This window comes from Schistocerca cancellata, chromosome 10, assembly GCF_023864275.1.
Source record: "Schistocerca cancellata isolate TAMUIC-IGC-003103 chromosome 10, iqSchCanc2.1, whole genome shotgun sequence".
NCBI classification, from domain to species: Eukaryota; Metazoa; Arthropoda; class Insecta; order Orthoptera; family Acrididae; genus Schistocerca; species Schistocerca cancellata.
The window spans coordinates 70,534,041-70,561,508 of record NC_064635.1 but is presented as its reverse complement, the minus strand read 5'-3'; the positions used below and the strand labels follow the sequence as shown (position 1 = coordinate 70,561,508).

Genomic DNA, 27,468 nt, shown 5'->3' with positions numbered 1-27,468 from the left:
CTCTGGGTCAAAAGGTGCAGAAATTTTTTTTATTACCGATGATCTACAGCCATCTGAGAAGACAGTAGTGGATTGGAAAAGCTTCTGCAGAGAAGTATGTATTGAAATGTGCGTCAATGAAACTAAGCGGATGGACCCATTGTCGAGATCGGCGAGGCTATGTGCGGGAGAAGAAAATATGTCAGAGGGAACAAAAAACTGGGAAGATGGGTTTTCAGAAGAATTCAAAGAGGAACCCACAAATGTTTTTTCAAAGTTGTTCCCAAACTTATGAAGGAGATGCTGTTCAGTATCATAAAGGAGTACATCCTTCCAGCAATGACTGTCATTTCCAACTGTCTTACCTCATACAAATACTTGAACGATGAAGGATTCAAGTGTTTTACTATTAATCATAAAGTGACATTTAAGGATTCTGAAACAGGTGCACACACTAATAGCGGGACAACCTTCGCATCACCCCACTCTCAATTGTTGCCAAATTTATTCAAGATTGCGGATTCAAGAGGGCGGCGATAGATATGGTAATTCGCAGTGACGTCATGGCGGGAAGTTCAAATTGTGGCGGGAACATAAGTCAATTGGGCTACCTCTAATAACCTAACTCCTTCCCCCTTCCCCCTCCCCTCCCCAGAAAATGGCGGGAAGTTCAAATTTTGGCAGAAAAAAGGTCACTTGGGCTACCTCCACTAACATAAGAAAATGGCGGGAAGAAAGATCACTTGGGCTACCCCCACTTAATGTAAGTTATCCGACCATCACCTCTTCCTAGAAATTGGTGGGGAAAGGACTCAACCTGTGCTGGGCTGCTGGATAGGATGGACATAAGTGTTTATTTTGCATGCAGTGTTTATTTGAACAATTTGAGGCAGTAGTCCATCCAGTGTTTTCACCATGAGGTCTGGAGTCCAACTGACATAGTACACAGTACTGCCACCAGAGGGCACTATAATCCCTTCTGTGACATAATTCAAGATGGCGGTCTGGGTGGGGGGGTGATGGCGGGAAAAGGGCTCACTCTATGCTGGGCTGCTGGAGAGAGGAAGGAGTGTACTTTATTTTGGAATAATTTATTTAGGGATGGATTTCACCTAGTTCATTTATTACACTGATGCAAAACACTCGCCCTGATGTGCTTGGGGTCATGCTACATTGCATACAGACCTGAAAACTACCTGTAAATTGTGACTCTTCAAGCTTTCCCAGCATTATCGAAATAATGCAGTACGCTGATGTACAGACACGCAAACAACTCGTAAATTACCGAAATAATGCATTGCACACCCTACAGAGCTGCAAACTACTCGTAGATCACCAAAAAGATGCATGTAAAACGCTATGCAGCCACGCTCACTGTCGAAATAATGCATTGCACAGTCCACAACCACGCAAACAACTCGTAAATTGTGAAAAAGTAATGCATGTAAAGGGCTCTGCTAACACGCTCACAAAGCTTAAACAGCTGAAACTAATGCAGTGCACAAACACTCATTGCACATAAAAAAGTTTTTGAACTATCATCAACTGCAATACATCAGAGGCTCCAATGCGCGCACACGCCGTGGCTGCCATGATCCACCACCAGACGGACGAATGCAGGGGCACAAGCTATTGCTCTCAGGCTGCTACTGCATACCGCCAGTAGGTGAAAGTCACGTCTATATCCGGGTATACAGTTAGAATCCTTAGAGTGTTAAACTGACGTCACATGTCTCTGTAAATAAGAGCGAAGTAACCCTCTGGACGCGCATGTGTTTACTGTTGCTGGCACGATGCCTCTCTACCTGCTGTCCAGCGAAGACCTAATTGCCCTCACCCTCACAGACACATCTAAAAGGTTCTCAGTGCTATACTGACGTCACAGGGTGTTCTATAGAAATCTGTTGCAATGCTTCCCAGAATAGCACAGGGTGAATTGTTCCAAGCGATCCTAACGGTACATGTGAGATGCCTCTGGCTGTGCATGTGTTTACTGTGAATGACGTCGACATGCGCCAAGCGAGAGATGTCTGCATAGTGGCTCACCCTTGCAGGTGGAGCTAAAAGGTTCTCAATGTTATACTGACATCACAAGTCTATGTAAATAAAAGCCAAGTCTACCTCACGGAAATAGTAAAGTGCTGCAGAAACACTTAATGGTCGCTTTTGTAGGAGCTTTCATGATGTCTCATCTTGCCTGTCTGGAAATTCTTGTCCTAACAGGAGCTGTTTACGTAAAATAGCCCAGAATAACACCGATTGCATTCTTCGTGATGGTCCTAACGAGGCACCCCATCCGTCATATGTTACCCTTCCGGGAAATCACATCGTCCTGTTTTCAACATACATCTCAGAAACGGTAAACGTTCTCTCCGCTATGTAGAGGCTCCTGTGTCCCAGCACAAAGGATGTCTTGCGAATGAATGGAGCATTCTGATCGGCTCTTACTGAATTTATCCGCCAGATTGCTGATGCTGCGAGTGTGGTAGCACTGTCTGCCTTTTTCTTCCTTTCTGCAGGTGAGACTTTCAATAGCAAAACTATGAGGGTTGAATGAAAAGTAATGCCTCCACCTTCGTTAATTGCGTTTGGATAGAAATATTTTCAGAAATCAAATGTAGAAATAATCAGTAGAATGTGATCTGTAATTACCAATATTCACTTTTACACATAACCACCAGTCAATTGGATACATTTTCCCAATGATGAACAAGAGTTCTGAAGCCATCACGTGAGAAGTCGACACTCTGTTTCCGCAATCACAGTCTCACAGTTCTCTCAACATTTTCATCAGAAGCATAATGATGTGCCCGTAGATTGTCTTTCACTATGGTGAAAGGCGTCACCTACATTCTCGTAACATGAGAAGAGTTCCTGGCAAATTTCAAGTCTGTGTGCTTTCATTTCAGGAGTCAGCATCCGGGGTACCCATCGTGCACAGCTCTTCCGATAGCCAAGTAAAGCAATAATGTGACCCACATGTTCTTGTGAAAGGCCGAGTGTGCTTGCAATATCTCTCTGAGTGATACGACGATCGTCCTGAAACAATCTGTCAACATTTTGCTTGTGAAAATCACTGGTTGCTGCCACAGGCCATCCAACTCTTTGTTTGTCATGCAGGTCAGATGTTCCTGCCTGAACATCCTTAACCTTACTTGCCCAACGACACACGGTACTCACATCAACACAATCACCATAAACTGTCTTCACTCTTTGATGAATCTCCTTTAGGGTGACACCTTCTGCTGTCAAGAATTCAATTGTTTAAATCGCATTGACCAACCGTCAGCACAGGGTTCCATACTTTACACAATAACAAAGCATCCATTCAATGCTAAGGCTTCCCCTCAATTGCAGCTCTAGAGAAGAGGCTGTGGAACAAGCCACTACTGCCACATACTAATGCTGCCAACTGTTGAAAAGTTACAAAGGTGGAGGCATTACTTTTCAGTCAACCTTCTTATTTTGTACAGATCGCCATATTGCACTGACAGTTAAACCCTGCAAAAATGACCTACAGATCGTCAAATATGGAAAGACACTTGCTAAATTACGCTGCTCTGCCACCGGGAACTAAAGCTTGAATATTAGAGTGTGAAACTGATCTCCAACCCGGCAATATATCACCACATATGGTGCCGATATAGTAAACATACAATTCGTAGTGCGCACCATACCAAACCGCCCCTTTTGCATCATGCATATAGCTATCGACCGCCAGATACTCATACATGTATCGTGAAGATAGGCAGCATAAGCACATGCATCATAGGTGTACTGATGCATGACCAGAGCACCCTCAGTGACTCTCAGAACTGATCTACAAAGTCGGGTTCAGTTCCTCATGGCACAAAGGCGTTACTGTTTCTGGCCCCAACCTCCTTGCTTGCTTGCTTTCTGCACCCATTTCCAGACTCTGGGATTACAAGAACATATGTAATTTCACATGGTTTGCCAGAATATCATGCCATTTTGGAGAGACAGTCGTACATGTACCGCAAAGACTGTTGTACAAAGGTTGGGTCAGTTCCTCTCTGCACAAAGGCATCACCGTTTCTGGTCCCGACCTGTTAGCTTGCTTGTTTTCTACACCAGTCTCCAGACTCTCCGATACAACATGTATTTTCACATGGTTTTCCAGAATATTATACCATTTACGCGATACTTCTCGATATCATGCATATAGCTTTATCACTTGCATAGCAGTATCGCTCATGCAACATCATTCCGAAGATATAACGGGTGATCAAAAGGTCAGTATAAATTTGAAAACTTAATAAACCACGGAATAATGTAGATAGAGAGGTAAAAATTGACACACATGCTTGGAATGACATGGGGTTTTATTACAGCAACAAAAAAAAATCCCATATTGCGAGACGCGTGAAAGATCTCTTGCGCGCATCGTTTGGTGATGATCGTTGCTCAGCCGCCACTTTCGTCACGCTTGGCCTCCCAGGTCCCCAGACCTCAGTCCGTGTGATTATTGGCTTTGGGGTTACCTGAAGTCGCAAGTGTATCATGATTGACCAACATTTCCAGGGATGCTGAAAGACAACATCCGACACCAATGCCTCACCATCACTCCGGACATGCTTTACAGTGCTGTTCACAACATTATTCCTCAACTACAGCTATTGTTGAGGAATGGTGGTGGACATATTGAGCATTTCCTGTAAAGAACATCATCTTTGCTTTGTCTTACTTTGTTTTGCTAATTATTGCTATTCTGATCAGATGAAGCGCCATCTGTCGGACATTTTTTTGAACGTTTGTAGTTTTTTGGTTCTAATAAAACGCCACGTCATTCCAAGCATGTGTGTCAATTTGTACCTCTCTATCTACATTATTCCGTGATTTATTCAGTTTTCAAATTTAAACTGATATCACCCGGTAGACTGGAAATTAATTCTCTAGAAACCTGAAACTTTAGCGACGTGGAGCGTGCTGTAAACCACTAAGTAACTATAAACGTATCCCGTCTATGGAGACGTTTACGTGGAAACTCGAAAAAAATAGAGGAAACTTGTATTTCAACTCGCAAATATCGATGTCGGTGATGTAACAGATTCCAAATCATCCCTATAATTTACACAGTCAACTAAGGTGTTTCACAAGTCTAGATAGCCAGCAAATGTCTTCCACCTATCTTCCACCTGCGAGATGCGCGCACCACAACTGGTGCTCTCTCAACTAAATAAAGACGGGAAATGAGAAGAAGCAGTCAATCGGACAATTTACATATGAGGTAATACTGATCCAGTGCAAACACATGTCCATATTGAATCTTCTTAAATTTCCACATGATCACGAAAGCTGTCCAACACGTACTAAGTATTAGTTCGCTACTCGGCCGTCTAGAGGACGACACGGTTAAGTGAGCTACATTCCTGCACCCCAACAGGCCTCTCCATTTGGACAGCTCCTACTGTTAGCCGGAAACATGAATGATTCCGACCACAGGCCCACGCCGGCGCGTCATGCACCCCTAGAGAGAATTATCCCAAGAAACCAGTCACATACATATTTGATCGCTTTAGTTAAAATTACATGTTACGATCGCCGTCTCAATTGGACGACATTCGACAGTGAGCGAAGTATCGGAAATACACTCTGCTGACGGCTGTGGCCCCGGAAATAGAAATATCTGCACCATTCTTATGACTTGACATACTTTATCCTTTGCTATCACATATTCCACGTCAAATCCATACCTTCCTTTTGACTGGACATATTCATTTCCTTTGCACATGGCAGAACACACACACTTACTTTATAAGCCTGATTATCATGGTGAACCTATCACGCACCCCCTACTACTAAGTATAATACTTCGCCAATAACTGATTGCTGGCGATACGAAATAATACTGAGAGAAAATCAGCGTCTCGTAAGTTTTTCTTGCGATTGGTATCACTGTGTCTTATAAAGAGAGGCGTAATCGTCTTACAAACCGCCAGATGTTAAAAAAACACGACCGCAACGACCATATTACTTTCATAATCGATCTTGGTTCTACAGGTACCCACAAGTATCCATGTTAAAAGCTGTACCGTCTTTATAAATCGAGGTATGGCATTACCTCCAAATGAAGTGGTTGTTCCAGACTTATACCATGACACTGAATATAGACGGTGATCGCCAGAGTGTATATTATCAGAGCAACAGTTCAGTTACACGTCGGCAACGGTGCAATCTCATGATGAAATTACCGAATTTAGAAAGTGATTCGGCTAAGGAACATGGTATGAAGCTGGTATTTGCAACTCCCTCACGCCACCGCTAGATAGTCTCCAGTATTTTTAACACATTCTGTGTCAATGACATGTCAGAAGTTTGGTGATATATCGACTTGGTTATGGGTGATGGTTGATCGAGAAGGATCAGAAACAGTAGATGGTGTACTGATTGAGGCTGTAAGAAATGTACACAGTAGATGGTGTGCTGATTGAGGCTGTAAGAAATGTACACTAGCTTTTCAGATCTCTAGTCCTACGCCTTCCAGTAGGAATGATGTCTATAGTTTGGAATCAAGTCTTTCCATTCAACCACATACCTGTGTTGTATCTGATGGAGAAGTCCTTTAATGATTACAGCCACCCTCCAATCTCGAAACGAGTCACCTTTTTCGAAACTATCTGCTACAGTAGAATTTCAGATAGTCCCTATGCCTCCTGCAAGTGCAGCCATTTCTGCAGCTTTGTGCATGTGATCGTTCTAATTTAAGTCAGAATCGAGCATATGTCGGTGAGAGCTGTATCTACTACCTTCTGCAACCCATGTAGAAACAGAGTGACCTGAGTTAATGCAACAGGGCCGTGTTTTGACCATTCGGTGGAAATGGGAACAAGTTGTCGTTCCGCCAACAGTGTACAATGTGTAAGGTCAGTGCCAAACGAAGCCTGCTCCTGCAACACGAGGTAGTAGAAAAGACAGTACAGGAATGGGGAGAAGTACGACCATTGTGGTGCATCCCCAAACTACATACAGGTACTGCTGTCCTAAGCAGATCCGTGTCTCTCAGGGCCCATTCACGTCTATCACCCAAACATGCTATCATCATTATTCTATACCACCCAACAGGGAAAAATTATGAACTATAAAAGCTCCTCTAACTTCATCCAATAGAGAACTAAATAAGATTTTTACTGCATCTCTCTCCTCTAAGATTTTTACTATTTCTCTCTCCTCTCATATATCAAAAACAAATATGGTCTGCATGCCGGCATTGAGCACATGTGAATCCTGTTAAATATACAGGTATTGATCCATTGCACAGACCAGTGTAAAGTTGCATGGCGTGTCTGTAGGAGGATGACTGTATCCTACAAACTATACTGTAAGTCGCAAGAGACGCTCCCTTTGACCCCGTCTCGTGGTTTGAAACATTGTTTTTTCTGCTGTTACATACTTTGTACACTGCCATACATTTTGTTTTTTCCGCCACGACTTCGAAGTCTGTGTCAGGCTCTAAACTGACAATAACACGTTCAGATTCATTGCTTCTCACAGAAAACTAGATGTAGCACAGTGTAAATCATGTTACTGCTGCTGCGATAACACACTACACAAACTGGATGATTTTAAATAAAAACTGTTACAACATAAGAAAACTGGAAAAATTTGGCGGCATTGTGGAGCGTTTCCAAACTGCTGTCAGCAGGTGATTACTACATCTACATTTAAACTCATCTGTTATAGTGATGGAATAGCTGATGCCTCTGCATTCCATTTCGACTGATTCCTCATATTATGGTCATGTACGCAATCACTGTTTCGGTGCTAGCCATCCCCAGAAGGTGTTGCCCCTCCACCAAAACTGTTTCTCCATCTCAGACAAGCGATGTCAGTCAATTATTGTGTGGTGACGAACAGCGTACCAGTGGATGGATGGGATGGAAGAGACATGGTCAGTATATTGTAATAATAAACATCACAGTTGATAGTGCGAACAACTTTAGCAATTTTACAGTAATTTCAACGCCGGCCAATGATGCGACAGCATGTTCCCCAATTTCAGTATCATTACTAAACCGCCCATTCTCTACTTTGCGAGTATCATTGCGAATGTAGATAGATGACTGTCCCGTACGTCCATGCATTGTTAATTCTCAAACATATACATCATTGAAGTATACCAGACAGTGCTCTAGATATTTCTAGCACTTCGAGTATAGTGCTTAGTTTATGATCTATCTCTATGCAAATGGGAGTCACGGGGCATTCTCACAGTTTTAGGATAAGATTAGAGACTGAAAGACATCCTCTCACTGTCTTTGACCAACCCACCCTGCAACACCATTACCGACTTAATCTGCAGCCGACCAGAAGTAGAGCGCTATCTTCCACGTCTCGTGACTGAATGGAGCTTGCTGTGTCCTCACCCATCCTAGTGCACAAGATTTCTTCAGATGCGTCCATGTCGAAGAGATTAGCACGCCTTATCGGTGTATAGTAACAGATTTGAAAGTGTTGTGACATAATCGCAGATGGTTAAGTAGAACAAGAAGAAGGTGGTTTTTATGCGTGATGGAGCTCCAGACGAATGGAGTTTGAAGCATTTTGTGTAAATCAATTACGCTATCAATTTTAAAGTATTTTTCTGGTGTCTGGGATCAGTACCAGGAGGGTGTTGGTAAGAGAGAACATACGAGGTGCATTCAAGTTCTAAGGCCTCCGATTTTTTCTCTAATTAACTACTCACCCGAAATCGATGAAACTGGCGTTACTTCTCGACGTAATCGCCCTGCAGACGTACACATTTTTCACAACGCTGACGCTATGATTCCATGGCAGCGGCGAAGGCTTCTTTAGGAGTCTTGTTTTGAGCACTAGGAAATCGCTGAGGCAATAGCAGCACAGCTGGTGAATGTGTGGCCACGGAGAGTGTCTTTCATTGTTGGAAAAAGCCAAAAGTCACTAGGAGCCAGGTCAGGGGAGCAGGGAGCATGAGGAATCACTTCAAAGTTGTTATCACGAAGAAACTGTTGCGTAACGTTAGCTCGATGTGCGGGTGCGTTCTCTTGCTGAAACAGCACATGCGCAGCCCTGCCCGACGTTTTTGTTGCAGTGCAGGAAGGAATTTGTTCTTCAAAACATTTTCGTAGGATGCACCTGGAACGCAATGGGTAAAGATAACGCCTTCGCTGTCCCAGAACATGGACACCATCATTTTTTCAGCACTGGCGGTTACCCGAAATTTTTTTGGTGGCGGTGAATCTGTGTGCTTCCATTGAGCTGACTGGGGCTTTGTTTCTGGATTGAAAAATGGCATCCACGTCTCATCCATTGTCAAAACCGACGAAAAGAAAGTCTCATTCATGCTGTCGCTGCACGTCAACATTGCTCGGCAATATGCCACACAGGCAGCCGTGTGGTCATCCGTCAGCATTTGTGGCACCCACCTGGATGACACTTTTCGCATTTTCAGGTCGTCATGCAGGATTGTGTGCACAGAACCCACAGAAATGCCAACTCTGGAGGCGATCTGTTCAACAGTCATTTGGCGATCCCCCAACACAATTCTCTCCACTTTCTCGATCATGTCATCAGACCGGCTTGTGCGAGCCCGAGGTTGTTTCGGTTTGTTGTCCCACGATATTCTGCCTTCATTAAACTGTCACACCCACGAACGCACTTTCGACACATCCATAACTCCATCACCACATGTCTCCTTCAACTGTCGATGAATTTCAATTGGTTTCACACCACGCAAATTCAGAAAACGAATGATTGCACGCTGTTCAAGTAAGGAAAACGTCGCCATTTTAAGTATTTAAAACAGTTCTCATTCTCGCCGCTGGCGGTAAAATTCCATCTGCCGTACGGTGCTGTCATCTCTGGGACGTATTGACAATGAACGCGGCCTCATTTTAAAACAATGCACATGTTTCTATCTCTTTCCAGTCCGGAGAAAAAAAATCGGAGGCCTTAGAACATGAATGCACCTCGTAAAACCAAACACGCTCCTAAGGCTACACAGTTCTGCACTTAAAACAGGCTATAATGTTAGATCGCTGGAGTTTCCGATCTATCAGTCATGTGGAATGTAGTGCTGTTACTATTCCAACGCAAGTAATATAACTTCAGCGTATGACACACATACGTCTTGCAAGTTTCTCTACGATAAACTATGGTAACAAACTGTAAAATGAAAAAACTATTTCCTTAAAACAGCAGCTCTGTGTGATACATGCACAATATAGCTTTCCAGAGATGTATAGCGTCCACTACTCACATCCGATCATGGCTCAGAAATTATACTACACCCACACCAATCCTATATAAAATAATCGTTAGTAACAGAGAATACGTCTTACAAGGAAACAGATAAATGCATAGCAGTAGTGTCCGACATGTGAAATTACAAGTCATGCTGCCACTAACTCTGTAAACAGCACATCCGTCAAGCAGATGTATACATGGGGAATGCAGTGTCTCACAAACACCTATCGCTAACTTACAATAATCTTAGTTGAAACTGAAGTCTCGATTTGACACAGATGCAACAGGAGGGTGGAGTACATCGCATAAATCTTCGTTTGCTTAGAAGAATGTGCCGAAACAGGATGGTCACGTCCTCTGATGACTGGGAGATTTTCCGTTAACGATCGCAAGTAGACAGTGCTGTAATTCACATACAGAACACATGGTAGTGTATGAGTCGAACACCGACTGTCACATGCCTGATGCATCCTGACAGAACAGTGGAAAAAATGGTCAAAAGACCTGCAGGAACATTTTCCTCTCTAGAATGCATCATCAGTCTGCCATTAAACTGTACCTCGTTACAGCTCCATCTCAATCGATCGCCCCATTCACTCTCTGTCATCCTTTAACGCAGATGCATGTAAGTTTAGAGGCAGATGGTTTTCTGTCTTCCTGAAAAGTGTCAAATACAGTAGTCAACTCGCGTGTATCACTGTTACCTCAATAGACATACAGTAGAATGCTGCCTCAATGGAAAAAAGTGACTGTTTCCCTAGTTCCCTTTGCTTCCACGTCGATGTTTTCTAGGATTCTTGTTGCTGTCGCATACTTCTTCCCATGTACAAATTGTTCTGTGCCAACCAGAAGACATGCAAGCACTTCCTCGAGTTCCCCACATTTTGGTGTATATTCCCTCAATTTATACGTATTTTCCCGTCATTTTTCGCAATTCTATCGATCTTATGTCAGCTCCACCCATGCGTTCATGAATAACCTCTCGTTCTGTGTTCTAAAATTGCTTTTAAATTTAGTACAGCTGCCAACATCTAGCGCAAATGCACTATTTTTCTGATTGGGAGGCATAGTATAGCACTGTACTCGAATCCATCCTGACACGCCCCCCCCCCCCCCCCACACACACACATATTCCACATTTGCTGAGCATGTGCTCTGTTTTCTGTATGTCTGTGTATATGCATGTGTCACGGATGGTTCCCAGGACTGGCAGTAGACCCAAGTTGGCATTCAAGTGTGGGTCAACTGCACGTTATATCTGGAGCAATGTTGGGATGCAGATCCACAATATGCCATGTCTGGGACAGGGTCTGAATGTGAATCCACCGCACATAATGTACAGATCTATGTTGGGATGCAGATCCACAATATACCACATCCGAGTTAGTGTTCAAGTGTGAATCTGCTGCACACTATATATCCAGACCGATGTTCAGAGGTGGACCCACAACACGTCGCATCTGGTATAGGGCTCGCAGGTGGTCCAACCACATGTTATGTCTGAACATGTTCTCTGTGTTTGATCTTGGGTCCACTGGCGGGAGGACCAGGTCCTGAGAGCCATCTGTGACACATGCACATACAGACATACAGAAAACAGAGCACTCGCTCAGCAAATGTGGAATATGTGGGTAGAGGCGTCTGGATGCATGCGAGTACAGTGGTATACTATGCCTCCTGATCAGAAAAATAGCGCATTTGCGCTAGGTGTTGGCAGCTGTACTATATTTACTGAAGCCATAAAGGACAACTTCAAGAAACGCAAGATGACAACTGGGGTAGTTTTGATATGTAAAAAGCGTATGATAAAGTATGGGCAGACAATATCATCCTCAAGCTTCACCAGGACACGCCGTTATCAGATTTTTATGTAAAAACAATTCAAGAGTGGCACCTCTACGTTAGAGCTACAGGCAGAAACTCTGGTATGAAATTGGTGGTGGTCGGGATACCCCATGGTTGTGTCATGTCTCTCAAACTGTTTGACACCTATGTAAATGATGTACTGACTGTACGTCGTGCATTAGTCAGCCCCTACGCCGACGACACGTCCTTGCTCACCACTGGGAGAAAGCTGGGCCACCTCATCACACGGATGCAGTGACAAATCGGCCTGATGGAACAGTGGGCTTTGATGAACAAAATCACTCTCAACCAGATGAAGAGGGTGGCTATATTTTTAACATAACAGACGCCATTCCTGAACATGAGGCTCACAATGAACGCTCAGCCTATCCCATGGACCCCAATAGTGAAATACTTGGGGGTCTGTTTCGATAGAAAGCTCTCTTCTCACTCCAAGTGGGAGAGAAGAACAAAGTGGAACTATGTGTGCCTCAACCATTGGTACCTTTCTTCAAGAGCACTCACCTGAACACCGGCATGAAGATATGACTTTACAAAGCAACAGTCAAACCTACATTGGTGTATGGTTCCCCGTCTTGAGGAATGACGTATACAACGAATTTCAGATCACTTCAGGTGACACAAAACAGGTGCCAATCTTTAGCACTGGGGGGAGCACGCTGGAGGACACACACACACGCACACGCACAAAAAAGCACACACACACACACACACACACACATAAAATTGGCCTGCACGACGCACTACAGGAAAAGTACCTGCAGCAAAAAATCAAAGACAAAGTACAGAAAATTTTTGACAGAATCGACAACTTACGCGGCACAACTCGGCAGTTGCAGACAGTAGGAACATTCATCCAGGGAGCTGGCACAAGTGTCGGTTGCCAGGGTCTGTATTTCACATCTATGTCAACTGACGTTCCGTCACCACTCTGTGAAGCTATATACCCCCCTTCAGTGAAGTATGCCCACCATCAAAGCTGTTATAAAGACCAAAATATGAGCCCAAGACCTGTTTTATATGAGTAATTCTTCTTCTGCTGCTGCTTCATTAGGACCCTTCGGGATCACGTGTCACTTGTTTTGTCGTCTTTGATACAGCATGTACACATCATAATGACGTCTAGCATGGCTTTACCAGCGTACAATAACACTGACATAACTGGTAACGACGTCGCCATAGTTGACGTTCCCGCATTTACTACATTTATAAATGAATACATCTACCATTTACCCTACACCCTACACAAGCAGCAAAATCGGCACGTCGATGACGCTGGGGTCACCCCACATTTTTTTTTAAGAAAACAAGGAAAAGCTCCCCTTAGTAACTGACGTTCGTAGAGTTACAACACTCGCTCCATTCACCACCACCGCCTACCATCACAGGTATAATTTCACCTTTTTAATATTTGTTATATGCCATCTATTTTGTGTGTTACAACTACTATCAGACATCCCTCTAAATCCATTCTATGTTCATATTTCAGTAGGGGGGTCTGAGGACGGTCAAAAACTGACTGAAAATGGTTACGACGGAAATAAATGTTTTTGCGGTCGAGACTGTTTGTGTCCATATCTGAAGCACTTTTAGTCAGACCGCTGCTCCTCCCGAGAAATGTTCTCGAAAACTAGAGAATTATGCCCGTAAAATAGATATCGGGAATTGCGCAAATACTGGCGGTGAGAGCCCGCATTGTGTGAGTTGACGACTTGTTCGTGGTGTAACATTTGGTTGGGTTCTTCACTTAGAGGGGCATTTGAAAGGTCTGTCCAAAAACCAAAATTACTTACGTGTTTGGGTAAACCTTTTTTATTTTTCGACATACTCTCCTTTTAGACTTACACACTTCGTCCAAAACTGTTCTAATTTGTTGATCCCTTCCGAATAATAGGAATTGTACAAGTCCTCGTTTGACTAAAACCTTTGTCCCGCCAGCCATTTCTTCAAATTGGAGAACAAATAGCAGTCCAGGGAGCCAAGTCTGGAGAATAGGGGGGATGTGAAACGAGTTGGAATCCTATTTCCATTAATTTTGCGACTACAACTGCTGAGGTATGTGCTGGTGCATTGTCGTGATGGAAAAGGACTTTTTTATGGTCCAATCGCTGGCGTTTTTCTTGCAGCTCGTTTTTCAAACGGTCCAATAATATGCACATGTAATAGTTTTACCCTTTTCCAGATAGTCGATGAGGATTATCGCTTGCGAATCTCAAAAGACAGACGCCATAACCTTTCCAGCAGAAGGAATGGTCTTCGCCTTTTTTGGTGCAGATTCTCCCTTGCTAACCCATTGTTTAGATTGTTGTTTGGTCTCAGGAGTATAGTAATGTATCCATGTTTCATCCACAGTGATGAAACAACGCTTAAAGTCCTGTGGATTCTTCCTGAACAGTTGCAAACCATCCTTGCAACACTTCACACGATTCCGTTTTTGGTCAAGCATGAGCAATCACAGAACCCATCTGCCGGATAGCTTTCTCGAGTCCAAATGCTTATGCAAAATATTATGTACCCGTTCATTCGAGATGCCCACACCACTCGCAATCTTGCGCACCTTAACTCTTCTGTCAAATGGTTCAAATGGCTCTGAGCACTATGGGACTTAACTTCTGAGGTCATCAGTCCCCTAGAACTTAGAACTACTTAAACCTAACTAACCTAAGGACATCACACACGTTCATGCCCGAGGCAGGATTCGAACCTGCGACCGTAGCGGTCGCGCGGTTCCAGATTGTAGTGCGTAGAACCGCTCGGCCACAACGGCCGGCTAACTCTTCTGTTATTTGTCACCATATCATGGATTTTATCAATGATTTCTGGGGTCGTAACCTCCACAGGGCGTCCAGAACGTTCATCACCACTTGTGCCCATTTGGCCACTCCGAAAATTTTGTAACCACTTATAAACTGTTCTAGTCGAAGGTGCAGGGTCACTGTAATCTTTATCAAGCTTCTCTTTAGTCTCCTGAGGCGTTTTGCCTTTCATAAAGTGATGTTTAATACCCTCACGAAATTCTTTTTCGTCCATTTTGTGACAATCACTCGACTATTTTGATTCACACGAATGCCAAACACAAAGAAATAGACCAATATGGCTGAAACTTAGTGTGCGTTCTTTCCAAAGATGCTACTAACTAAACATGACCTCGATACCATGGAGGTAAGAGTAAAGGGAGATGGCGCTACGTATCCCAGCCGTATTACGTTTTGAAGCCATGGGGGCGTGGCTCGCTGCCATGACACACTGACCAAAACATTGCCAGTGTGCTATAGCGCTGCGTGTATTACAGTCGCTAATTGCACCATATACGCATGTAACGTCATCAGATTGGTTGTTTCAAAGTTTTTGTTTAAAATAAAATCTCGTAAAGGTGAAATTCCGCATTTCTTCTGAATAAAAATAGTTTTTAATGTAATATTACGAATAGCTAGCCTTCAATGTAAACGATACAATTTTGTTAATTCACTAATAAGCGTGTATCACAAACTAAATAATAGAAACTGAAAACTAAGTTAACTATACCCTCCCTCCAAAGCCCCATAAATGCATCTTGTTTGTGATACGTACTGGGACATTTCAGTTATGTTACACTACTGGGAAACACTGTTCATTACCACCAATATTTACTGAAATACGGTACATAGAATGGCAAATCTACACAGTGTCCTGTTTAGGCCTATACTTTACGCCAGTTAATGTAGTGTTAGCTTTTAATTTGGTACATGATGAAGACAAAGTGAGTTACTCAACACTTCGATTATCGACGATACGTACGTATTATACTGAAACGTGAACATGAAAACTAAGAATTTAATTCTTTGAATTAACATACCTTTTGCAAATGTTTTGGGTGTGTAGGGAAAACTGATGGTACAGCATTTTCTCGGAGCCTTACTGTTGAAAGGGAAGTTTGGTCTATGTCCTCTTCTCGGAAATGCTGAGAACATATAGTGCTCCATATAGACGCGCGCCAATACTTCCTCTACACGGCATTCTCCCACAGAGCTTTTCGACTTTCATTTTTAGGAAATCTAAAATCATACAGGAGAAAAACACGCTATAGTACAAGTACCGATGTAGCACACGTTCATTCACAATGAAGTTGTAAAATCACACTTAACGAGACAACTTACACATGAAATATTATTCCCTTCGATTTCGCGTCACAATCAGAACGATTCGTACATCCGAACACCGCACAAGTCACCATAATAGCGCAAAAGCGAGCGACAACCCTATGCACACAAGGTTACAGCAGCAATGTTTTGGTCAGATTAAGATGGCTACCCTCGGCTTCACATAGCTTCACGGCTGTGACGTCACGGCGTCTCCCTCTATTCTTACCTCCATGCTCGATAAGCGCCGGTGGTGCCATCTCTCGGTCTGTGCACGGACTTTTGGAACGCCCCTCGTGTTCCCGTGCAGGTATCGTGATGGCGGGCGGCACGGAGTTCACGACGATCCAGGACCTGACGCCGCCAGAGGTGCAGATCCGGCAGATCCAGCGGTGGTGGGTCCACCCGTACCGGCACGTGCTCTGGCACGACATCACCATCGCGCGCCTGTTCGCGCCCTGGGTCTTCGGGGAGTTCGTCGGCACGCTGCCCATTCCCGACCAGCACACGTGAGTAGCTCTGAGGTGCGCCGCTACTGTGCGGGGCAATCCAAAACTTTCCGGTTGAGGCGGAAATACGGAAGCGTCCGATCCCGCCCGTCTGCTTTGACCCATGACGTCACAAATATGGCGGAAACGAACTATCAACCACGATTCCAATATGGCGCATATAAAGTCGTTACTTACACATTATGAGGACGAAAATACATCGAAAAACAAACACACACACACGTTCCACAAAAAGCCTAATGACACTAACAGGACAAGCGCGGGAAATAGGGGTTTTTTGGGTGGGGACAAAAATGGTTCAAATGGTTCTGAGCACTATGCGACTTAACTTCTGAGGTCATCAGTCGCCTAGAACTTAGAACTAATTAAACCTAACTAACCTAAGGACATCACACACATCCATGCCCGAGGCAGGATTCGAACCTGCGACCGTAGCGGTCGCTCGGCTCCAGACTGTAGCGCCTAGAACCGCACGGCCACTCCGGCCGGTTGGGTGGCGACAAACTAAATATAAACACCCATACAAAACCACGCAAAACGACGAAAAAACAATCACTAAACTCCCCAAATACCACCAAACACAATATCATCTGGAATCGGACACTTCCCTTGACCTATATAGCTCAACAGCAGCTCCAGAACCCACAAATTAAGACCTAACACTTCGCTTGACCTATATAGCTCAAAAACATCTCCCAATACAAATACCAACATTCACAGCCACACATTGGAATCGAACACTTCCCTTGACCTGTTATCCTTACGACATCTCCACATACAGCCGTCCCTGGTCCGAGACGCCGGAACTTTAAGTAAGCGACTTCTAATCAAGCTGCGGGCCTACGGGGTATCGTCTCAGTTGTGCGACTGGATTCGTGATTTCCTGTCAGGAAGGTCGCAGTTCGTAGTAATAGACGGCAAATCATCGAGTAAAACTGAAGTGATATCAGGTGTTCCCCAGGGGAGCGTCCTGGGACCTCTTCTGTTCCTGATCTACCTGGGTGACAATCTGAGCAGTTCTCTTAGGTTGTTCACAGATGATGCTGTAATTTACTCTCTAGTAAGGTCATCCGAAGACTAGTATCAGTTGCAAAGCGATTTAGAAAAGATTGCTGTATGGTGTGGCAGGTGGCAGTTGACGCTAAATAACGAAAAGTGTGAGGTGATCCACACGAATTCCAAAAGAAATCCGTTAGAATTCGATTACTCGATAAATAGTACAATTCTCAAGGCTGTCAATTCAACTAAGTACCTGCGTGTTAAAATTACGAACAACTTCAGTCGGAAAGACCACATAGATAATATTGTGGGGAAGGCGAGTCAAAGGTTGCGTTTCATTGGCAGGACACTTAGAAGATGCAACAAGTCCACTAAAGAGACAGCTTACACTACACTCGTTCGTCCTCTGTTAGAATATTGCTGCACGGTGTGGGATCCTTACCAGGTGGGATTGACGGAGGACATCGAAAGGGCGCAAAAAAGGGCAGCTCGTTTTGTATTATCACGTAATAGGGGAGAGAGTGTGGCAGATATGATACGCGAGTTGGGATGGAAGTCATTAAAGCAAAGACGTTTTTCGTCGCGTCGAGATCTATTTACGAAATTTCAGTCACCAACTTTCTCTTCCGAATGCGGAAATATTTTGTTGAGCCCAACCTAAATAGGTAGGAATGATCATCAAAATAAAATAAGAGAAATCAGAGCTCGAACAGAAGGGTTTAGGTGTTCGTTTTTCCCGCGCGCTGTTCGGGAGTGGAATGGTAGAGAGATAGTATGATTGTGGTTCGATGAACCCTCTGCCAAGCACTTAAATGTGAATTGCAGAGTTATCATGTAGATGTAGAAGCCTCATTTCTTCACATCATACTGAACACTTTACAACTTCATCGAAAAATCCGAATAGTTGAAGAAATTTTATTAGAGACAACGCACTGTCCCCCATCATAGCCGACAACCGAAAACTGTTGACCCTGTCAGTCATATCCATACCTACCAAAGACATAAACAAAGCAGTTTACCAAAATTCACACACGACGACACACTCGCAAACTAAACCAAAAACATCACCTAACACACCACCAGAGAGCACCACCGATCGCATCAAAACGACACCCGCAAACACGCCACTCTCACAAACTCAATTCCGCGCCGTCGTGACGTCACACACCACAACAGCCTTACGTCGCCGGTCAAAGCCGACGGGTGGGATCGGACGCTTCGGTCCACCCGCTGAGGGCGTAGCAGCAGCATCCGCGCAGAGTAGCGCGACGTCGATGCGAATATATAAGCACCGACACGTAGGCAAGGCAGTCGTGTCTTTCCGACGTGCGCGTAGTAAATGCGGACACGTCAAGTATGGCGACGTCGTTACCAATTGTGTGAGTCTTATTGCACGCTGGTGAAGCATTGCGTGAAGTCATTATGATGTGTACACGCTGTATCGAAGACGACAGAGACCGCGTATCGACCTTTGTGACCATTCGAGAGGCTAACCTGTGGGAGCCATTATTGCAGACGAATTAGATGGACAGCTGGGAAATTGGAAATTTGTGGTAAGTTCTGTGGGACCAAACTGCGAAGGTCATCAGTCCCTAGGCTTACACACTACTTAATCTAACTTAAACCATCTTACACTAAGGACAACACACACACCCATGCCCGAGGGAGGACTCGAACCTCCGACGTGTGGAGCTGTGTGATCCATGACAAGGCGTCACAGACCGCGCGGCTACCCCTCGCGGAGACGGACAGCTCATTATACACTGAAGCGCCAAAGAAACTGGTTATTGTTGTGGTCTTCTGTCCTGAGACTGGTTTGATGCAGCTCTCCATGCTACTCTATCCTGTGCAAGTTTTTTCATCTCCCAGTATCTACTGCAACCTACAACCTTCTGAATCTGCTTAGTGTAATCATCTCTTGGTCTCCCTCTATGATTTTTACCCTCCACGCTGCCCTCCAATACTAAATTGGTGATCCTTTGATGCCTCAGAGCATGTCCTACCAACCGATCCCTTATTCTAGTCAAGTTGTGCCACAAACTTCTCTTCTCCCCAATCCTATTCCGTACCTCCTCATTAGTTATGTGATCTACCCATCCAATCTTCAGCATTTTTTCTGTAGCGCCACATTTCGAAAGCCTCTATTCTCTTCTGGTATAGGGATGCATATTCAAATACAGACATGTAAACAGGCAGAATACGGTGCTGCGGTCGGCAACGCCTATATAAGACTACAAGTGTCTAGCGCAGTTGTTAGATCGGTTACTGGTGCTACAACTACAGGTCATCAAGATTGAAGTGAATTTGAATGTGGTTTTACAGTCGGCGCACGAGCGATGGGACACAGCATCTCCGAGGTAGGGATGAAGTGGGGATTTTCCCGTACAACCATTTCACGAGTATACCGCGAATATCAAGAATCCGCCAAAACATCAAATCTCCGACATCGCCGCGGACAGAAAAAGATCCTACGAGAATGGGACCAACGGCGACTGAAGAGAATCGTTCAAGGTGACAGAAGTGCAACCCTTTCGCAAACTGTTGCAGATTTAAATGCTGGACCATAAACAAGTGTCAGCGTGCGAATCATTCAACGAAACATCAATATGGGCTTTCGGAGCCGAACGCCAAGTCATGTACCCTTGATGACTGCACAACACAAAGCTTTACGCCTCGCCTGGGCCCGTCAACACTGACATTGGACTGTTGATGACTAGAAACATGTTGCCAGGTCGGACGGGTCTCGTTGCAAATTGTATCGAGCTGATGGACGTGTACAGGTATGAGGACAACCTCCTGAATCCATGGACCCTGCATGTCAGCAGGGGACTGTTCAAGCTGGTGGAGGCTCTGTAATGGTGTGAGACATGTGTAGTGATATCGGACCGCAGACCCGTGTAGATACGACTCTGACAGGTGACACATACGTAAGCATCCTGTCTCATCACATGCATCCATTCGTGTCCATTGTGCAGTCCGACGGACTTGGGCAGTTCAAGCAGGAAAATGCGACATCCCACACGTCAAGAATTGCTACGGAGTGGCTCCAGGAACACTCTTTCGAGTTTAAACACTTTCGCTGGCCACCAAACTCAAGACACATGAACGTTTTGAGCATATCTGGGATACCTAGCAAAGTGCTGCCCAGAAGAGATCTCCAATTCCTCGTACTCCTATGGATTTATGGACAGCTCTGCAGCATTCATGGTGTCAGTTGCTTCCAGCAGTATTTCAGACATTAGTTGAGTCCATGCCACGTCATGTTGTGGCACTTCTGCGTGCTCGCGGGGGCCCTACATGTTCTTAGGCAGATGTACCACTTTCTTTTGCTTTTTGGAAGCTATCCATGTCTTTATTTTCTTTGAAAATGTCCACCTGCCACCTTTTGGAAAAATATGACGTCAAAATAAGCTTTGGAGGCAAATTTTGATGTCAAAGAAAGAACATTACAGTGGCTCACTCAGTTACGTGAATATATGGAGTGAAGTTCAGTACTCAGTAGTACTGAGGGGTCTATTTTTTTTTTATGCGAAAATTGTCGCCAAGTAGCAGTGTGCGGCGTGGTACAGAGTCCACATTAAACACGATGCAAGTAGTGAATTAGCTTCAGATATGATTAAGTTGTTAAAATTATAGACTGAAATGTGTAACACCAAAGCATACCCTCCATATTGTCGATCAATTACAAACACCATTGAAGAACTGCATCAGTGTGTCTGAAGTTGTCCCAGTGCGGGTAGTTTATTAGTAAGGATTATTGAATCTGACCTCTAAGCACACATTCTAGATTTTCAATCTCAATAGGGAGACAGACCGGTGCCAGTCTGACCTACTTGCTGTGAGACTTCAAGAAAGTCATTGGTCACATCATTTTATCTACTCGTCGGTAAGGTAGTCCTCAAAACTTCGAAGACAGATGAACTGACTTATCAAAAGTGCATGTCGTCTGATGTTATCTAGAAGGTTAAAACGAAAGTTTTCTCCACATAACTGAAATATTCGTAGATTACCTGGATCTTTATGAAGTGTGTGGTTTACAGTGAAAGTGATCGGTTCCAGTTTTTAAACACTTATTCTTCCGTTTGTAACAGCTGCTCAAATCCATAATGACACATTGCAAAGAGGGCGAGTTGTACAGTACGTCTTCGTGAAACAACTGACTGGTTCACAAATCAAGAAACATACTTTTTCACAACTTTAAATTTTAGTGAAATAATATTCAAGTAACTAACACAGGTTACACTTCGAGATATCAGCTCAAACTGCCCCGACCCAGCAGCCTCGCTGCTTCCCTATTTATATATTCTAAATAATGGATGCTCACTTGGACCATTATTACTTAATAATGACAACATATTTTTAATCGTATTTCCAATTAAAAGTTCCAAAGCTAAGATGTTCTGATTACAAAGAATAATACGTCTAAAATTACAGAATTGAATAATATGTGAAATTTATAATGCAAAAATGTTTTTAAATGTGAAAATTCCATCTAAATATGAGTACAATAATGAATTTCACAAAATTAATTAATACACGCTGATTACACAATGACTCACATTCCTAACAATAATTGAAGCTAAGAGGGTAAAACGAAACACGTTTTGATTGAATTTGTAACACATGTCTAGAATTGTATAATTAGGCGTATATCTGGTTACAACAATAAAAGTTTAATTAATACACTCATTAAGACGGAATGTTCTTTACATCTTTCATCCTAAATTTACGTTTTACATTATGTGCCTTCATTTGCAAGCGACAGAATAATTTCTTGAATGAGTAAACTACATTTGTAAAAGTCCAATTATTTGAATAATTACAGTTGGTGATTAATACCATATATTTTATTCCTACCATTTTCACTAATTCAAGTCTTTCGCATTACTACAATGAATGCCACAGTTTGTTAAAACACATCGTCGTTTGTTTTATTTTGTAATAGTGTCTGCTAATTAGTCTCCAATTTATTGTCATTTTTATGAAATTTACGAATCACCACAATACCAATCATTTTAAATTGAGGTGTTGTACCACACGATGTGAGGGAATCGAAGTTTTCATTAAGTCTTTGTATATTAGGTATAATACAATCCAATGCTAAAAATTTAACTTATTTGGTTTCTTTGTGCGTGATGGATACAGCATTTTTGCTGAAAACAGGTGACCAAATAGCTTTTTTCTCAAATGCCAGTTTCGAGTGACTGTACTGAGCTGAAAATATTTGCAGATGGTCGTTTATATCAGTAAAAGGCAAAATTTTATTAACATTACTCATTTGAGACTAACTGTCAACACACTTTAAAATTAGCTGGAGTAATCTCATCGCAGTTCCCAAATGATGATGCATTCTAGATTGAACAGTTCTATTTTCGAGTAAAGTAGGATGAAAATATCAAACTACTTGGAAGAATAGTCGTCTGTGTTTGGTGTGTCAGGACAAATTACTTTTCTTACATAGCTTGTCATTAGTCATGTACTAAGCTTTTAGGATTGCGATGAGTTAAGAAACTTTCCATTTCACTGATATGATATGTGTGACTGGTCAACAATATGACGGATGCACGTTGGTCGCACACATTTCAGTCTTTACTTTTAACGACTGAATCGTTTCTGAAGATAAACTTGCGTAGAGTTTAGCGTGTGCTCCACTGTATGCTCTACTTGGCATCAATATTCGCATTAAAAAAAAAATAGATCTTCATACTTTCGAACACAGGGCCGTGGTCACCTCATAACTTCATGTAACTGCCTGAGCCATTGTGATGTTGATTCCCTGGCTGTCAAAAAATGGTTCAAATGGCTCTAAGCACCATGGGACTTAACATCTGAGGTCATCAGTCCCATAGACTTAGAACTTCTTAAACCTAACAAACCTAAGGACATTACACACATCCATACCCGAGGTAGGATTCGAAACTGCGACCGTAGCAGCAGCGCAGTTCCGGACTGAAGCGCTTAGAACCGCTCGGCCACAAGGGCCGCCGGTTTCCCTGGCTGTCAGATTTATCTTTTAAATAACTTACTGTGAGCTCATTTTTCCCCCTAAGGTTGGCACATTCACATTTTGAAACAAAATAAAAACGTCAGCAACTTCCAAAACTACAGTGAGTACTCCAATTGAAGATATAATGAGCTGCTCCTTTAATTCGTCTGCAGAAATGGCTACCGCAGCTTAGCATCTCGACCGATCACAGAAGTCGATACGTGGCTCTACAGTCTTCGACACACCGTGTACACAACACAATGTCGTGACTCGTTACTTCAACAGCATGCAATAAGACTCGCCCTTAGCACTTGCGTCCAGACGGAACCTGTGTGCTGTTATTATTTTCTTCCCTGCCAAAGGCCAAACACCGGTAGACATCTATCTGAGAATTAAGCTTATGTATGGGGTAGTATGTCTGTCGAAAACGATCACTGTGGAATGTGCTGCTCCTTCAAAAGCCTCATGTCGCAAATGCCGTAATGCAGAAGTTGCGCCAATTCACGTGGAAGACATTTACCACCCGCTCTATAGTCTACAGCTACATTTATACTCCGCAAGCCACCCAACGGTGTGTGGCGGAGGGCACTTTACGTACCACTGTCATTACCTCCATTTCCTGTTCCAGTCGCGTATGGTTCGCGGGAAGGACGACTGCCGGAAAGCCTCCGTGCGCGCTCGAATCTCTCTAATTTTGCATTCGTGATCTCCTCGGGAGGTATAAGTAGGGGGAAGCAATATATTCGACACCTCATCCAGAAACGCACCCTCTCGAAACCTGGACAGCAAGCTACACCGCGATGCAGAGCGCCTCTATTGCAGAGTCTGCCACTTGAGTTTGCTAACCATCTCCGTAACGCTATCACGCTTACCAAATAACCCAGTGACGAAACGCGCCGCTCTTCTTTGGATCTTCTCTATCTCCTCTGTCAACCCGACCAGGTACGGATCCCACACTGATGAGCAACACTCAAGTATAGGTCGAACGAGTGTTTTGCAAGCCACCTCCTTTGTTGAAGGACTACATTTTGTAAGGACTCTACCAATGAATCTTAACCTGGCACCCGCCTTACCAACAATTAATTTTATATGATCATTCCACTTAAAATCGATCCGCACGCATACTCCCAGATATTTTACAGAAGTAACTGCTACCAGTGTTTGTTACGCTATCATATAATCATACAATAAATGATCCTTCTTTGTATGTATTCGCAATACATTACATTTGTCTATGTTAAGGGTCAGTTGCCACTCCCTGCACCAAGTGCCTATCCGCTGCAGATCTTCCTGCATTTCGCTGCAATTTTCTGATGCTGCAACTTCTCTGTATACTACAGCATCATCCGCGAGAAGCCGCATGGAACTTCCGACACTATCTCCTGCTCTCTCCCAATGCCATTAACACTCCTTCAGTCCGCTGAAAAAGACCCCGAAGAGCGTACGATTCCTGTCGGATGAGGATGTGCAACAGGCAGTTACGAACTTCGGAAGCATGACGCGCTGTCTTACTAGACAGGTCTCTTCATCCTGGTGCGTCAGTGTGCCGATTGCCTCAACGCCTGCAGCCATTTTACCCGATTCTGGACTGTACTGCCTTAGAACGGCAACTTTTTCGTTGCTCTTATACTCCGACGAAAAAAAAAACTTGCAACACCAAGAAGGAGCTGTGCGACACAAACAAAAGTTTGTAGGCTTGTTTCTACATCTGAAAGTTGATGTCTATTCAAATTTCGCGCCAGTTCCACAAGCGTGGCGCTACTAGCGCCACAACGAGGATGCAAATCAAGTTTTTTTTTTTTTTTTAACACACGCTGTGTCGTGAACGTTAGTTACCTTTGAGATTGGACGTGGTGAGTTGATGATGGTCAAGAATGCATTTAAGACGACAAAGGCGCCATTATCAGTGCTTCCCTGAGTTTGAACGAACTCGTGCAATATTACGGTATATTAATAATTTTTACTTATGGACCGTCTGACAGCAACTGAATAAAACACAATTTTAGTGCCATACGCGTTTCGCCTTTATTTTCTGCAAGGCATCATCAGTGGCCTGGAATATGTACATATGTTAGCTATTTTATTTACGTTTTTGTCATTGTGCCTATAGGTTATAAACAGTTCTGGTGGTTGGTATTTCCTATTAAGTAGTAATGTTTTGAACTGTACTTACAGGTTGCGTGGACAATTTCCTACATATTACGCTCCTGTTGCATTTTTGGTGTTGTTCTTCTTCTTATGAACGCCAATTTGCGGTTTTTTTCTCCATTCCACAACACTATGCACTGAACGCTTGTTTTAAATCAATGTTTTGGTTTCTATTACCGACTGTCAAATGTTTTTTCCAAAGATCGAATGTTATTGCCAACTTATGAGTGTAACTATTGAAGTATCTGTGGTCTGTTCGTGTATGCATTTGTGTGTGCGTTTGTGTATGTGTGTGTGTGTGTCTCCAAATGATGTGGGGAAGAGTTTTCTTTTTTTTATTATTTTTTGTTTTATGTTATCATTTCCTTTACTAAGTGTAGTAGGGAGCCTGTGCTGATGTGTGTTTGTTCATTTATCACATGTTTGTTTTCTGCTATCGCTTTCTGGATGTGGAAGTTTTCTTACATTTGTATAAGATGTTTGTCATGGTTGCTTATTCTCATTATTTTCATTTCTTGTTCCATGTTTGTAGAATGATGGTTGTAGTGTTTTAAATGCTCTGCAAATGTGGAATGGTTTGTTTCATACTTCCAACATCTGATTTGTTCTTTGTGTCTTGTTTGAAAATTCCTGCATGTTATGCCTATGTATACGTGTAATAGTGTTACAGAAAGCTGGATTTTCCTTCTGCAATACTGCAGAAAGGCTGGGCAGGAACTTAGCCACTGTGCATGATTCCTGGCAGTGGTGGTCACGAGAATGTAGGTTTGCAAGAAGAGCGGATTCTGGACGGCCACGTAGCACTGCCGAGAGGGAAGACCATCGTGTCAGGCGTTTGGCTCTGGCACAATGTACTGTATATGCCGAAACAATCTGAGCAGCACTTGGCACCACAGTGACACAACGAACTATTATACGACGAGCGTTTGAAAAGTCCGTGCAAAGTCCGAGAGATGGCACCACCGGCGTGTATCGAGGTCATGTTTAGTTAATAGCATCTTTGGAAAGAACGCACGCCAAGTTTCAGCCATATTGGTCTATTTCTTTGTGTTTGGCATTCGTGTGAATTAAGGAAGTCAGGTGATTGTCAGAAAAAGGACGAAAAAGAATTTCGTGTGGTGATTAAACATTACTTTATGAAAGGTAAAACGCCTCAGGAGACTAAAGAGAAGCTTGATAAACATTACGGTGAATCTGCACCTTCGATTAGAACACTTTATAAGTGGTTTCAAAATTTTCGGAGTGGCCATATGATGCTGAACGTTCTGGACGCCCTGTGGAGGTTACGACTCCAGAAATCATTGATAAAATCCATGATATGGTGACGGATGACAGAAGAGTAAAGGCGCGGGAGATTGCTAGTTCTGTGGGCATCTCGAATGAACGGGTACATAATATTTTGCATAAACATTTGGACATGAGAGAGCTATCCGCAAGATGGGTTGCGCGATTGCTCACGCTTGACCAAAAACGGAATCGTGTGAAGTGCTGCAAGGATGGTTTGCAGCTGTTCAGGAAGAATCCGCAGGACTTTAAGCGTCGTTTCGTCACCGTGGATGAAACATGGATTCATTACTATAATTACTATACTCCTGAGACCGAAGAACAATCTAAACAATGGGTTACCAATGGCGAATCT

At 43.4% G+C, this 27,468-nt stretch overlaps 1 protein-coding gene across 1 annotated transcript in view; it reads left to right on the top strand.

Annotated features, from left to right (window-relative positions):
* The window catches only part of LOC126106122 (uncharacterized), a 246,989-nt gene that overhangs the window by 12,977 nt on the left and 206,544 nt on the right, over window positions 1–27,468 (top strand). The window contains exon 2 of the mRNA XM_049912367.1: window positions 16,498–16,696. Coding sequence (XP_049768324.1) covers window positions 16,498–16,696 — 199 coding nt within the window. The remainder of the gene's footprint in view (window positions 1–16,497; window positions 16,697–27,468) is intronic.